Source organism: Conger conger, chromosome 11, assembly GCF_963514075.1.
Source record: "Conger conger chromosome 11, fConCon1.1, whole genome shotgun sequence".
NCBI lineage: Eukaryota > Metazoa > Chordata > Actinopteri > Anguilliformes > Congridae > Conger > Conger conger.
The window spans coordinates 47,217,749-47,233,464 of NC_083770.1; the positions used below are offsets into that span (position 1 = coordinate 47,217,749).

Below are 15,716 nucleotides of genomic sequence, written 5' to 3' on the forward strand. Positions count from 1 at the left end.
CTCCAGTCACTGGGTTGCTTTTCATCTGTTCATTTGTAACACAATGCAGTGTAATCTGGTTGCCATTGTGATTTTCTCTGAATAGGAGTGGCTGCCAAATGAACATAATGCATTAAATTAAGTGCTATAATTTGGTAATTTCCTGTGAAATTAACACATTTGAGGCACGGCCATTTCACATATTCATTATACATCACATTCTCCGGAGAACAAAGACGCGTTTTCGTATTTGAAAAATATGGAACATTAATGTGAATCCATTTCAAGCAAACGTCAACGATAGAGAAGATTATGGAGACGCGCAAAGCACTAAGGTTTCTGCCCGTAAACGGATGCAATCAACAGAACACAACGTCATAGACGCATTGCCTCAAAGCATGCCTCATTCAACAGCTTGAGATCATGTTGAGCAGGTGATTAGTCCAATCACGTGTGCCAGATGGGTAGACATAAAAGCATACGGGATGGTAGATCTCCAGGAACAGGGTTGGAGGACTGCCCTGCTCTAGCTGTTGAATGAGGAGTGCTTAGTTAGGGTTGGAGTGAAAACCTACAGGATGGTAGATCTCCAGGAAGAGGGTTGGGCAGCCCTGCCTTAGAGGGCCATCTATGAAGCCCATTGGGGGGGGGGGGGGTTACCTGGGCGATGTTGGCCTGGGACGCCAGGCGGATCATGATATCCAGCTTCTCCAGCTTGACATAGATGGGGTCGTTATACTTCACAAAAAACACCTTCATCTCGTGCTTGAGGATTTCCGGCCTGCAGAGACAGAATGAGAGAGAGAGAGAGAGAGAGAGAGCGAGAGCGAGAGCGAGAGCGAGAGCGAGAGCGAGAGAGAGAGAGAGAGAGAGAGAGAGATGAGTGAAGAGGAACCTGAAAGCACACAGCCAGTCAGCTGCAAAATTGCAGGAGTGGCTTTCCGCGTCCGGATCAATGGGTGGATTGCAGACGGGCCGCTCCCCCCCCCGATAAGAGCATTGATCAGGCAGGAGAACAAAACAAAAAAAGAGTTTCCATTAGCCGCTTAAATTAATTTCAAGAGTCGATCGATTCAATTGGCCGGTTCACGCTACGTGAATTTAGCGGTCGTGCTCTCCATCCAGGGTGTCTACAATTCCGGGGAGCAAGTTGCCAGAAAACAACTATTCATAAGAGACAGAATTTGATCAGCCAACTATTGGAAACTCCCAAGATAAACAATCTTTTTTTTCGCACTTGTACTAACGCCCGTCTGGGCCGTATTCATTGTTCTTGGCGATCTGTAGCTGACCCCTCCCCATTCGGCCCGAAACGGATCACACAAACAGACAGGGTCAAAACAAAATGGCTTCCACCAGGGAAGCAGCGAGCCTCAAACCACTCACAACCTACAGCCGCCTTCACCTCCCACGTTTAATCACACAAAACGGCCAGAGAACATTTCAGCTTTCAGTGGGGAGTGAAGAGCTAAAGGTCTGGCGCTAACAGCTATGGGGAGCTTATTCTGCGGTGACCAGGGAACCCTGACACAGTTAATCCCAGAGTACCCTGCAGGGACACAGTCAATGCAGGCCCGCATCCGAGCGGATCGCTAAAAAACTCATACGGAGTTCAGTGAAGCGACTTCAAGCCAGAAGACGAATGTGGAAACCCTCAGAAGTCTGCAGCAGTTGTAAATTAGCTTGCCAAACTTGTTAATAATAGAAGGACAAGATGTCTCTCTCGCCAGGAATTTGCTATACGCATGACATCGACACATTTCAATAGTAATCAGACTATATTGCGATTACCTCAGCCACGCCTGCTCCTAAGAATGTCAACGATGAGCCTGAAAGAATTGTGCTGATTTTCAGCAACGCCTAATTAAGCCCCCCTCCATTAACTGAATTGGCATGTTTTTGGATTGTGGGGGGGAATCTAGAGTACCAGGAGGACACCCACACAGGCATGGGGAGAACATGGACCAACTCCACACATACAGGCCCCAGTCGGGATTAGAACTCAGGACCTTCTTGCCAAGGCAACAGTGGACCAGCCTTGTGTATTGGGCTTTCGGTTTCTACACGATGAGGTTGATGTTCCTTGTTAGTGTGAGGTAGTGTGTGTTGGGCTTGTTGTTGCTGGATGATTAGGTTGATGCTCCTCAGTAGTGTGAGGCTGTGTGTGTTGGGCTTACCGTTTCTGCACGATGAGGTTGATGTTCCTCAGTAGTGTGAGGCTGTGTGTGTGGGGCTTACCGTTTCTGCACGATGAGGTTGATGTTCCTCAGTAGTGTGAGGTAGTGTGTTGGGCTTACCGTTTCTGCACGATGAGGTTGATGTTCCTCAGTAGTGTGAGGTAGTGTGTTGGGCTTACCGTTTCTGCACGATCAGGTTGATGTTCCTCAGGGCCACGTACTGCAGCTCGGGTTCGGCTGACAGCAGGGTGACCAGCGGCGGGGCCAGCTTCTTCAACAGGGTGCCGTAGTAGTCCAGGTCCTTGGGCAGCATCTCCATGAACTTCATCAGCACCTTCACCGCCGACAGCACCACGGCGGAGTTAGCGTGGGAGAGCCGCGGGGTGACCCGCTCACAGATACTGCAGGGGGGGGAAGAGAGGAGGGATGAGAAACAGGAGAGGGTAGGAGTGTTTGAAGGACAAAGGAAAGGAATTTGGAAGATGGTGTTTGCGGGGCGATGGACAAAAGCGATCAACTTTTGAGAAGAAACGAGTAAGCGTCGACAATATCACTGCTTTATCACTGCAATATCGCAATATCGCAATATCACTGCAATATCGCCCCTCCAGCTGGTCCAGAATGCTGCAGCCCGCTTGATCACCAGTCAGCCCAGGTCGGCTCATGTCACCCCGCTTCTCATTGGCCTCCACTGGCTTCCTATTGCCGCACGCATCCGATTCAAGGCCCTAGTGTTGGCATTTCAGGCTGCTAAGGGGACTGCCCCACATTACATACAATCCCTGATCACTCCCTACTCCCCAGCTAGACCACTCCGGTCTGCCAGCTCTGGTCGCCTTACGGTTCCCTCTCTACGGGCACCTGGTGGTCGAGCTGCACGTTCACGCCTGTTTTCCGTTCTGGTTCCTCAGTGGTGGAATGACTTGCCTACCACTGTCAGGACAGCAGAATCCCTCCCCCTATTTCGACGCAGACTCAAAACACACCTCTTCAAACTCTACCTTAGTCCACCCTCCTGACTTACCCCGCCCCCCCTTCTGATACCCCTATCCCTGTCTAACCCCCCCCCCCCCCCCAAAAAAAAAAATTGCATTTATGATGACGACTATATGTTTAGAACAGCAGTCCAGGTGTATTTTCCTAGTTCTGGATGTGATGCTTTGACTTGTGGTAGAACCTATGCACTTGTAAGTCGCTTTGGATTAAAAGCGTCTGCCAAATGACTAAAATGTAAATATAAATGTAATGCTTCACCTGCAACTTGCTAGCCCACCCAGAAAATCCCTCGTCAATCAACAATCTTTACACCTGACTCCCAGGTAAAGGGAGGGTGGGAAAACCAGTCGTTCTCGGCCCTTGAGGACCGTAATTTGAGGATCCCTGGCTCTTTATCCTTGAATGACCTTGTCACAGTGTATCCTTACATTGTTAACACTATTAACAACCCGCGCACATGAGGGCAGGCCCCCACGGGAGCAGCCCACGGGAGCAGGTCACGGGAGCGGGCCAGGTGGGGGGGGTGGGGGGGGGGGCTCACCTCTGGGATTCGCGGTCGTCCCGGGGGGTGTAGTTGGCCAGGCAGTCCAGGATGAAGATCTGGCCCCACTCGGTGCACTCGTTCAGGGCCGTCAGCAGCTTGTTGATGGACTGGGGGTTCAGGTCCAGCAGGTTGCTGTTGGGGTGCGACTCGGCGATTTCGGAGAGGGCCGCCACGGCATTCGCCACCACCTGGGGGAGGGAGGGGGGGGGGGGGGGGGAGTCAGAATCAGCTGAAGGCCCAGTGAACGAAGCGGATAAAGCGGGCTATATACAGACGCAAAGACCGAGAGGCAGCCAGTTTCAAATCAAGCGGCCGAAAAGCGGGCTTATTTCTGGAAGCTCATTTCCCGGTCATGCTGAGAGACGGTGCTCACTAGCAGCACTTCGATTGGCTCCAGTGTAGCTCACTCAGACCCGTTTTCAATGTAAAGTCAATGGTACAATTGCGGTCAAAATACAAAAGTCAATCATTTTTCCCCCCACAAGCAAAACGTAGTTGCAATTTGTGTTTTTTCTTCATCTAATACCTACCCATGTTCTGATTTTCGTTAAGCCATTGTGTTATCAGGACAATACAGCAATACTTTGTGGACGAATCGGGGACAGATCACGTCATTCTCTTTCACAATCTTAGTGGAGGAGCCACATCGGCTTCCCCACCGCGCGGTCTCCGGCTCCGGCTGAGGTAAACACGACTTCCTGGTCTTCAGAACGCTTTTCACAAGCCCACAGCTTTCACGTAGCAGGCACTTGGTCTATATTTCGTATATTTCTAACGTTTAAATGCGGACAAGTGGGAATGAAATAAACTGCAATGGTGACAGCTGGAGACAAGCCAACACATTCTCAAACAGAAATGGTGTTCGTGATAATAATAATCGTAATAATAATAATAGCTTTGTTTGTAGCACCTGCCATACATTCAAATGCAGCTCAAAGCGCTTTCCAGGAATAATAAGACAAGGCAGGACACGGTAAGCACACAATGACAATGAAATGCAGTGAAAAAGTGACACGCCTAATCTTCTAAGTCTTTCTTTCAGACGAAAACAATGCCATCGGAGACGATCTAAATTTGGGTGGTGTTGCATCACGCATTTCACCTAACAACACCACTGTACAGCAGATAAAAGACCAAGCTAAAAATAAAGGAAGGCTGCTTCTTTCTTTGATTACTTGCTGCTCATTGGAGGTTATAATGAGCACGCTGGGACATACAAGACATCAGGGCTTGGATATCAGTCAATCCCTCCCACTGCTGGAACGAAGACTTCATGCAACTGCTGCCCACGAGCGCTCATAAATAACGACCCACTTTCAGACTCGACAGGCAAAGCGTTCGGCGTCACCGATTGTACTCGCTAACTTTGTTTCCAAGTGCGAATAATGGGCCCCGGCTCGAAGAACTCAAAAGCCCTGTAACGGATACGTCCGCAGCTTTAATGCTCCACGCCGGCAGCGTTCAGTGTCTAGCCTTTCAGCACAACGTCCCAGCAGCCCGTGTAAAGATGTGCCAGTAGACACGGGCGGCCTGTAGCGTCGTGGTTACGGTGCATGACCGGCACCGCATGGCACAATCCCCGGTGTCGCCACAGTAAGATCCGCACAGCCGTTGGGCCCTTGAGCAAGGCCCTTACATAATTACATTACATTATTGGCATTTGGCAGACACTCTTATCCAGAGCGACGTACAGTTGATTAGACTGGAGCAATGCAGGGTTAAGGGCCTGTTAAGGGCTGTGCGGATCTTATTGTGGCTACACTGGGATTAGAACCACCAACCTTGTGTGTCCCGGTCATGTACCTTAACCACTACGCTACAGGCCGCCCCTTAAAACTGCATTGCTCCAGGGGAGGATCGTCTCCTGCTAAGTCTAATCAACTGTACGTTGCTCTGGATAAGAGCATCTGCCAAACGCCAATAATGTAATGTAACGTAGTAGATGGGCTCGTTAATACGAGCCAGTTCTGGGGAGATGTGAGAATACCAACCTGTGAAAAGGACAGAATTGCTATAGACCAGGGGTGCCGAACCATGTCAGGATATTGCGGCAACTTCCGGTCTTAATTATTCAATTAGCTCAATCGTACTGCATCTTGGTCATTTGTATAAACACCGGCTACAGTCACAGGCTGCAGACACATCCTAAATATTTCACTGTGATCCAGGACAGGAGAGAACCAGTGTAAGCTATAGAGCTGTCAGAAAACTAAAATGAAGGTAATTGTTTGGAACAAAAACCAGCCCTCCAGGACTGGAGTTGTGCACGCCTGCTATAGACTCTATAAAAGTGAAACATGAAAATAGTGGGAAAATGCTCATTTAATGTACAGATGTCTTTATGCAAGGTGATGGACAGCTTATTCCTGACGATGAAAATGGATTTTCAAGAAAGAGTCATGGACAAGCATGAATGAGCTGGGGAAATGTCAAACGCACAAGGAATAGACTTGCAACTGAACAATAAAGGCGCCCGGTTACCTTCACGTTTGACCTTTTAAGCGGAGAAATCTCTAGGATGAGACTAGGATCTTAAAACATAATTGCCCTTTTGTCTGGGTTTCCAAAGCAAGCCACACTCCAAACCAAGCCTCTGCAAAAAAAATAGTTTGAAACGCTTTAACCTCCGGGTACAGCTCCTGCAGATGAATTCACAGTTTTGAGAGGCATGGCTCAGGCTGCAAAAACAGTAAAGAGCTTCAGCCCTGGGACAGGGCGTGTGAGACCTAGTCGCGCTCTGACTGGTTATGGCCTGAGGCAGCAATTGGCTCAGCCCCACTGGGGAATGATGGGGGGGGGTAGGCCGGCGAGCTCTGTTGGTCTCATCGCTCTATAGCAATCATGTGACTGCCATGACCTCAGTGGGCGGGAAGTTGGGCAAAATCGAGAAAAATCTATGGAACAAAGTACATAAATAAACATAAAAACAGCAGCTATCTCCCCCGCCGCGGTTCCAGGGCGGACGGGGGGGGGGGGGGGGGCTCACCATGGGGTTGGAGTCGGAGATGAGGTCCTTGAGCGTGTCCAGGAAGCCCTGGTCCTCCACCAGCTGGGCGTTGATGTCGTGCAGCTTGGCCACGCACACGGCGGCCGTCTTGCGCACGTACGGGTCCTCGTCCTTCAGGCACTTGCGCAGCGGCTCGCACAGGTACTCCGTGATCTTGTCCACGCGGATGCAGCCCATGGTGCGCACCGCCAGGGCCCGGATCAGCGGGTTCGGGTCCTCGCAGTCCTGGAGCCACGGAGGGGGGGGGTTACACACGGTTACGGGCGGCCTGTAGCGTAGTGGTTAAGGTACATGACCGGGACCCGCAAGGTCGGTGGTTCGATCCCCGGTGTAGACACAATAAGATCGGCACAGTCGTTGGGCCCTTGAGCAAGGCCCTTAACCCTGCATTGCTCCAGGGGAGGATTGTCTCCTGCTTAGTCTAATCAACTGCAGGTCACTCTGGATGAGAGCGTCTGCCAAATGCCATTAATGTAATGTAATGGTTACGTTAAAAAAAAAAAAAAAAAAAAAAAACAGAGCCTTTTATTGGGTACTTTAGACATTTTTTAAGACGTCTACTGCTGTAGCCTACTCACTTAGGGGTATAATGGGCTGTGTGTTCATACCACTGTTGTAATGTGTGGTTCTGTGTTACTGTCACCTTCCTGTCAGCTTTAACCAGTCTGGCCATTCTCCTCGGACGTCTCTCTGACATGAACATTAACTGAAGCTCCTGACCCATATCTACATGACTGTATGCACTGCCCCACTGCCACACAATTGGCTGCTTAGATAATCGCATGAATAAATAGGTGTAATAATGTTAAAATGTCCCAAATAAAGGGCTCGGTGAGTGCATATTACATTACAGTTTTAGCTGAGGCTTTTATCTAAAGTGACTTACAGGTGATTAGACTAAGCAGGGGGGCAAGTCCGCCGTGGTGCAATGTGGGGGTTAAGGGCCTTGAGCAAGGGCCCAAAGTCTACACCGGGGCGTGAACCACAAACTTTCCAGCTCCCAGTCAAGCCACTAGGTCCAGTAGTACACACAGGCACACAATTAAATATAAATGAATAAAAGCTACAAATAATGCAAATGGAAAAAATTAAAAATTTTAAAAACTATTTTAAAAAATAAGAAAAACGACAGTACCTACGCACTGTATTCACTGTTCACTTCCTACAATCCACATTAATGTGTAATGTATAAAGTGAGGGGCCATGACCAGAAGCGTTTAACACATTTTTATATCATCGACATTTAGACCGTGTTAGTCGATTTGTCTTAGTACAGGGGTTGCGTAACAGCTAGTCCACTGCCAAGCAGTTCCAGGACTAGGCGGAGGCACACAATTAAACATAAATAAATAATGTAGAGGAGTTCTTCCTCAGTCCTGCGTTCCGCAACTCTCACTCAATTTAGGAAGTGATTCCTATACCCTGTTTGTCAACTACGATCACACTTGACTGCAATGGCAGCTCCAGGGAACCACAGCAGACCTGGCTCAAATACGTCATTGTTTTTTTTTTAATACTTCCCTGTGCTCGACTGATGCAAGGGAGCCAATCAACAGGACCAGAATGTGGTCTTTGCACTTTATGCATTTCATGGGTTCCAATACACCAGACAAGCTCAGCAAAGCACAGAAGAAAAGTAAAATATTTGACCCAGGATCGAACCTGCTTTAGAACGGCATTGAGCATTTAAAGCATCTTTACAGAACCTGAAAGTTAGATACCGCCTGATAATTGGTCTTCGGGAAAACAGTTAGGAGCTAATAGGAGCTCCATTACTGAGCAGACTCGCATGCTGCTGGCGGCATTAAGATTAAGAGGCTTTCAAGGGCTGCGGCCCAGTTTTCTCGCTGGGTAATCGGTCATCTGAATAGCCAGATAATTACGGATTTGCAGCCATCTAGTTTTATGCCATTTAAAAATACAAGAATTGCCAATCTACATTTTAAAGTAGCTTTGACTGTCGTCTACAAATGGCATGACATGAACAGCTTGCGTAAAGATTTAGCTGTGAGGTAGGCACTGAAGCCTGGAACAACAGGTCCAAACGGGGCACCTTCTTAACAAAGGGGTCCTCTTCAAAAATCGAAAAGCAAGACATTAACAAGAATGCTTTACATGCTGTACGATGTATGTGCAATCTTAAAATACAGCAAATGGAAACATTACATTACAAGGTATTTAGCATAATGAAGTGCAGATCAAACACAGGGACAAGTGTGAAGAGGGCATCTAGGGGGCCTGTAGCGTAGTGGTTAAGGTAAATGACTGGGACCCGCGGGGACGATGGTTCAATCCCCGGTGTAGCCACAATAAGATCCGCACAGGCCCTTAACCCTGCATTGCTCCAGGGGAGGATTGTCTCCTGCTTAGTCTAATCAACTGTACGTCGCTCTGGATAAGAGCGTCTGCCAAATGCCATTAATGTAATGTAATGTAATGCATCTCTTCCTGTGCAGGAGGCGAGAAGCCGTCGAGCGATAACCAGCAGGCCCGCTCCCCCACCTTGACGAAGGTGTTGACGGCCATGATGGCCATGTCGGGCTGGCTCTTGGCGTAGTTCATCAGGTACAGGTACACCAGCTTCTTCAGCTCCAGGTTGTCCGTCTGCATGCAGTTGACCACGTCCGGGAACAGGGCGCTGCGGAACGAGAGGGATTTACAGAGCGATGTCAGCGCCGAGCCGGCCGATCAGCCAGGCTCATGAGCGCTGTCGTTAGCGCCGCGCGTTTCCCCCCCAAACTGAACAGATGCTTCGCGCTGCAGCAGGCCCTGAATGGGAGAGCAGATTACGATAAATCTAATTATATGGGTATTACAAGGCCAAAATAATGAAGAGTAATTCCTCGCTGATCCAAAACTATAAGGGACAGGAGTTGGGAGAGATACGCATAAAATCATGTTTTTCATGGAAAACAACCAAACAAAGCAAAGCTAAATTTAAAAAAAATGATAATATTTTAATACTTCAACAGTTTAATTCTTTGTAGTCAGCACAAGGAACTGGGAAAAAGTTCAACTGAACAGGTTTTTTCGTGCCAGACATTTTAGCAAAAGATTTTTACAAAATAATGCCTTTTGAATATCTTGGATTACCTCCACACAACTGATCAGGAACACAGAACATTCTGATTCTGAGCTGAGAACGTAAGCACAGCTTAATTCATCTACGGATTCTGTGCCCCAAGCAAAAGTCGAACAGCTGAAAGGACAGAATTTCAAGTGTACTTTAGCCTTTTTCCACTCACACTCACACTCACACACTTAAAGTACGCTGTTCTTTATCACTCCTCATCGCAGGAGAGAAATAACTGAGCTCCCCTCAGTCTCCACCTTCATTAGTTGTGCATTACACAACACATTCACCCACTGGGTGAAGTTAGCATGAAAAGGCACACTGTGCATGGTGTCTAGCCTTGGCCGTGGCCCCGTGTTTACAACCCAGCCAGGAACAGCGAGGCCGACTCTGGTCTTTGAGCGAGCGAGCGAGACGTTTGGTTTGGCGTCGCTGTGCTTTTTGCCTCTTCACCTCGGCCGTTTTGCAGTGGGATACAAACACACACACACACACACACACACACACACACACACACACACACACACACACACACACACACACACACACACACAGGGGCCACGCCCAGCCCTCCGCACACAGAAAAGAGCCCCACGCCCTGAAACGACCCAGACATGTTAGAATAAACAAATGCAGGTAAAGGAGCGCAAATTTCACAAAGGTGCGCAAAGACACGGATCGTCAGCACATCGGAGAAATGACTGAGCCTGGCTATTTCATCACATCACAAACCCTGCACAGTGTGCCTTTAATAACATTTCACCCGAGGAGACGTGGGGAAATGGAACGGGCCAGATAATGCAGTACGTAAGATGTGCGTGTTATTTTGTAATCATTCTTTATTCACCGTGTTAATTATATTTGCGGTGCACTGTAGCCATATAGCAACCTAAATTTCCAACGTTACCCATTTGCTAAAGCGCTATGCAGGGGGAGCGGCCGTCCTGTACAGGCAAAACCGTTTTAAGATAAAACATGGATTTTCCGTGCTGAAACGGGACTGTTAGTAACCATGGCGACGTTCGGTAGGTGTGACATCACCGCCCCGGGGAGCTCACCTCACGTCCTTGCCCACGGTCATGGAGGCGATGACCTTCTTCACCGCCTCCTTCTTCTTCTCCTTCTTATCGCTGTTGAGCTCCGCCTTCAGCTCGAAGATCTCCCCTGACAACGACAAGATCGGGCCGTGAGACCTTGTGATCTACAGAGAGACCCTGTTCCGCCCAGATTCAAACGAAAACGGCAGTTTGGTTTCCGCTCTCTTTTGGAACGAGGGCAAGTGCTGTGCCGTTTTAACCGCGAGTGGAGTCAATAACAGTAACAGCAAAAATAAATAAATAAAACCCTCAAGGAAGTAATCCATCTAGCCGACTTTATGGATGTGTCTGACACTGGCTTAAGCTGAGCTTGGCTGAGTGTGAAAATATAAACATTTATCCGACTGGCCTTGTGTGAGCTTCAGCCACGAACTCCTGGTAAGATCATTTATCGCAAACAGACCGACGCACACACACGCGCACGCACACACGCACACACACACGCACGCACACACACACGCACACACACACGCACACACACACACACGCACACACACACGCACGCACACACGCACGCACGCACACACGCACGCACACACGCACGCACGCACACACGCACGCACGCACGCACGCACGCACGCACACACGCGCACACGCGCACACGCGCACACGCACACGCACACGCACGCAAACAAACACAAACAAGCACACACGCACACACACACACACACGCACACACGGCCTTTGCTCAAAATAGAGTAATTGCGTGTTGACAGAACCAACGTCAGCCATCGCCCTGAACAAAAACACGGCGTGACAGCTCGTGAATGAACACAATTTCTTCCTGCGGAGACTTTTGTTGGAAGGGGAGAGCTTAGTGAAGCAGCGCCGGTGGCCAAAACAACAGCAGGCGGGACCCGGAGAGACAAAGCTCTCTAAGCTCATTAAGCGACAGGCCGAGATCCTCCAGGCTCACCTGCCGCAGGTGACGGACCGGCGAGAGAGAGGCCCGCTCACACACCGCAGCTCTGCGCTGGGGATTAACGAGCGGCACGATCTCGCCCATTCGTACAAATAAACGTCCCCCGGTTTTTATTACATTTCCTGCTGAGCATTCATCTTCTCAGCAGTGTGACGTATGGCCCACGTCCTGATAGGACTTAAACAAGGCGCGATCACTTCCAGCGTTCAGCAGCTTAAGGTTCAAAGACAGCACACTGCACACTGCACACTGTTACCAGCCTGTACTGGAGATAAATAGAAATATTGGATGAAGAGTATAAAACTATGGAGAAGGTGGTTTCACATTTCTTCAAATGTCTTTTCCAAGCGACACCAACCTTGAACTACCAGCTCTGTGCAAATTGAATGCAAGAACCCCCATTTTATCTATAACATCTGAAGACAATATCAAATATTTACCTGGGGGGGTTTATTACAAAGCAGGATTAGAGAGTTAGCTCGATGAGTTCAGAGTAAAACCCGGAGAAGAGCCGTTCTCCCTTCAGTCCATGTTCCAGTTGTACTTGGTGAACTTATCAGGCTAACTCAGCAATCCTGCTTTGGGATATACCCCCAGCCTAACTTCTACTTAAAAACACTGGATTCCATGCAGCAAAATGTCAACACTGAAAGATAACTATAGCAAGCAGTTGGACAGGGCTGTCCTGAGTTTGCATCAGACCTTTCTTGGTGGTGGTGAAATATTTGGAGTCCGTCATCTTGGCGGTGAGGCTTCAGTTCTCCTGCGGGTGAGAAGAGAGGGAGCGGGTGAAGACGTGCCAGAAAACTCAGGGCACCTCCGGAGGAGAGGGAGAGCGAAAATGTGCTGAGGGGAGAGAAAAATTTCAGCAGAGTGATGCAGGAAGGAGGAGAGGAAATGTTCCCCGGTCCCTTAAAACTGGCCGGCTGTTTACCAAGAGATAATGACAGAAAACGAAACACACAGCAAAAAAACTCATCGCACAACTGAAGAGGGGAAAAGAAAAAAAAAAAAGGCTTCGGAAGACATCTCCCAAGAGGCTGCATGACTTACGCCACTCAGCTTAACCTCTGGCACCAGACCTGCAGTGCAAAGCTCTCACAGTTTCCTGTTTTTGAATTCCAGGGTCGATAAATCGCCTCTTTGCATGAGGTCTTCCCATGTCTATAGCGCAGGACACAGAATGGCAACACGGCAGGTTTGGAGTGGAGAGAACAGAGTTAATAACCAAGAAACCACTCGACCTCAGGCCAGGTGAGGAAGACAAGGCACAGGAAATGGGCAGACATTCCCTCTCTCGCTCTCCCTCCCTCCCTCCCGTTTCTAGGCCAAGTGACATGCGGGTTTGTTCCTCTGAAGATTCCCTCTCGGTTTCCTAGGTCGAGTTACATACAGGTTCGTTGTTTTGTAGCTTCTACTGTACGGCATTAAAAGTGCATTTTCCGCACTGCTTCCCACACGACGCCCCGCTAATAGAGGAACGGAATTCCGAGCAGTTGTTACACGCTCCCGCTGAGGGCACTGTCACAGAACTCTCCAATATCGCTCTAATATCGCTCCAATACAAGCCTAGGAGGCAGTGCAGTGCCCCAGTAAACAGCCGTCGTTAAAACGCAGTTTGCGCAACTTTCTGAAAACACAGAGGAAAAAAAAAAACTCATCAGAAACAAATGTACTAACCTCGAGCTGTACTTTCTAGGGAGTAAAGTATTAGCCTAGCGGCCCTCTGCAGGTGATATCCTGCTCGGAGAAATAAAGATGCACTCAGCCTCACTGTAGCGCAGACTGCTCGTCATGCTGCTTAATGCACGTGAAACTGGCAGAGTACATTAAGTGCCCAGCAGGGAAACCAGAATAGCACTTGGACGCACACAAAAAAAAAAGGAAGGGAAACTGTTTATGCCCAAACAAGTCTGGTTAAACGGGTTTGCGTTGGCCTACCAACAGTATTCTGAGGAAAAGTTTTCACTTCAACCGAATCTTACTCTGGTCCCAAACTTGGCAAAATTATTTGCAGCTCCTTTAACTTCGCTTCCTTCAGCTCCGGTGATTATTTGACAGCATCACAATCTCCCAGATTTTTAGCCAGTTCATAACCAGGGCGGTATACAGGCATTAGAGCATAACTGTGAAAACTGGAATGCCATCATGTCCCCGCAATATTTCACATTTGCAGACTGACGCTTAAATCTTTCAGGTTCTGGAGTTACTCACTAGGTGAGCGCTACCTGGACCAAGATGAACAAGCTTATTTATAGTTCGCCAAAATTATGACATGTCAATTTTCACAGGCCTATATAATCAAATGTAAAAAAAAAAAAAAGAAAGTATTTCAACTGTTTGGTTACTGGTAATTTGACAAATCAATTAGCCTTATCACAACTTTACCCATTTTGTGGTTACTGCAGCGCTTAAATACATTTTTCAAACAACGCGTGAGGTGGAAATCAAGAGTACCGGTCAGATTATTCGTTGGTTAGTTCACTATAATAAGTCATGTCAGGTAGGAAATCGTGGTCACTTTCTGAACGTGGTGCACCCATATCATGCAAGTTAGCGTTATCTTTCGACCATTTCCACTGACTGTTGGCTGACTATCTAACGTTACCAAGAAGCTGTCGGCACTGGGTAGATAGCGCTAGCTAACGTTAGCCGTTTACTGACTCCTCTCCCCTTAACACGTCAACACAAACTATCATTACACCGTAATGAATAATTAACGTCATCCAAATGGTTTACAGTCAACAGTATAACGTTAGGTCAATGCTCTGAAATGTTACAGTCGAAAGTCTACAAGCGTTAACTAACGTTAGTGCGAATGTGTTTGACCCAGAGTGTTTAATTTAAAGGGCTGATTTATATAGCGTTAGTCAGATTAATTTACAGCTGTCATGGCCACCATTAGCTCACGTTACTGAATTACGAGTAAAACAAAACATCTACCATCGGTATTTGTAAGCTATGTCTCCCAACTTGCGATAGCACGGGCTAGTTAACTGTTAATATTAGCTAGCTAATGTTTACAAGTTATGCTAGCTAGGTAGGTAGGTCATTAATTTTGCCGACTGACATTTAGCTTGCATAGATTCGTAGCTATATTAGCTAGCTAGTAGCCCACATTTAGTTCCACTAACGTTACCTACGCTAGCAGCAACAACACAGCAAACAAGTTAGCTCTAATATGCATCGAGCTAGGTAGCCGCGAACCTTGGGCAGCGAATGGAACATCCCGATAGCCCATCTTAACCAACTAGCTCTACTAGCTAACGTTAGTTACTCACATTTACTCGAGCTAGCTAGGTAGCTAGCGATTATACGATTCCATATAGACTAGCTGACATAATGCTAACGCAACGTTATCTTGATAGCTACTGTGGCTATGAGCTAAGCAGTACTACACAGCGAAGCACGCTACTTACACGAACTCGGAAATGAATGAACCTGCTGATAAAACGAAAGCGGTGCGAGAGAAACGTAGATAACGCCAGCTAACGAGTGCTACATAACACGCTACTGGACTAGCTAGGTAATCTTTTTGATTGGAGATAACCTTATATCTAACTAGCTAGTTAGCCATGCTAAGACGTGACCTTCTCTGTCGAACCGAAATGCAACTTACAGTAGCTTAGCGCAACTAAACAATTGGACAGTTAAACCGACGAGTGCATTGGCCAATTTCCTTCAAAAAAAGTAAAACCGAGCATTAATACTGTAAATGGTTATAGCAAACTACCAATTCATTAAAAATGTAAATTGATAAAAGAAATCAACAGCAATACCGTTTCAGTGAAGTATGGACTTGAATCGCTACGGCCTTCGTTCCCTCCCACTTATGATCATCTGCTCCCAACTTCCGGCTACATGATAACTTCCGCAATCAGCAAGGTAGGTAACTCCCCCACTCCCATGAGACATTTATTT

General features: G+C 47.9%; 1 protein-coding gene across 1 annotated transcript in view; it reads right to left on the reverse strand.

Annotated features, from left to right (window-relative positions):
• The window catches only part of ap1b1 (adaptor related protein complex 1 subunit beta 1), a 50,552-nt gene extending 34,879 nt beyond the window's left edge, over window positions 1–15,673 (reverse strand). Inside the window, 8 exon segments of the mRNA XM_061260028.1 lie at window positions 640–760; window positions 2,336–2,557; window positions 3,694–3,884; window positions 6,683–6,928; window positions 9,206–9,341; window positions 10,835–10,940; window positions 12,498–12,558; window positions 15,575–15,673. Of these exon segments, the coding sequence (XP_061116012.1) occupies window positions 640–760; window positions 2,336–2,557; window positions 3,694–3,884; window positions 6,683–6,928; window positions 9,206–9,341; window positions 10,835–10,940; window positions 12,498–12,534 (1,059 nt within the window). The 5' untranslated portion in view covers window positions 12,535–12,558; window positions 15,575–15,673.
• Between the last annotated feature and the right edge of the window lie 43 nt (window positions 15,674–15,716).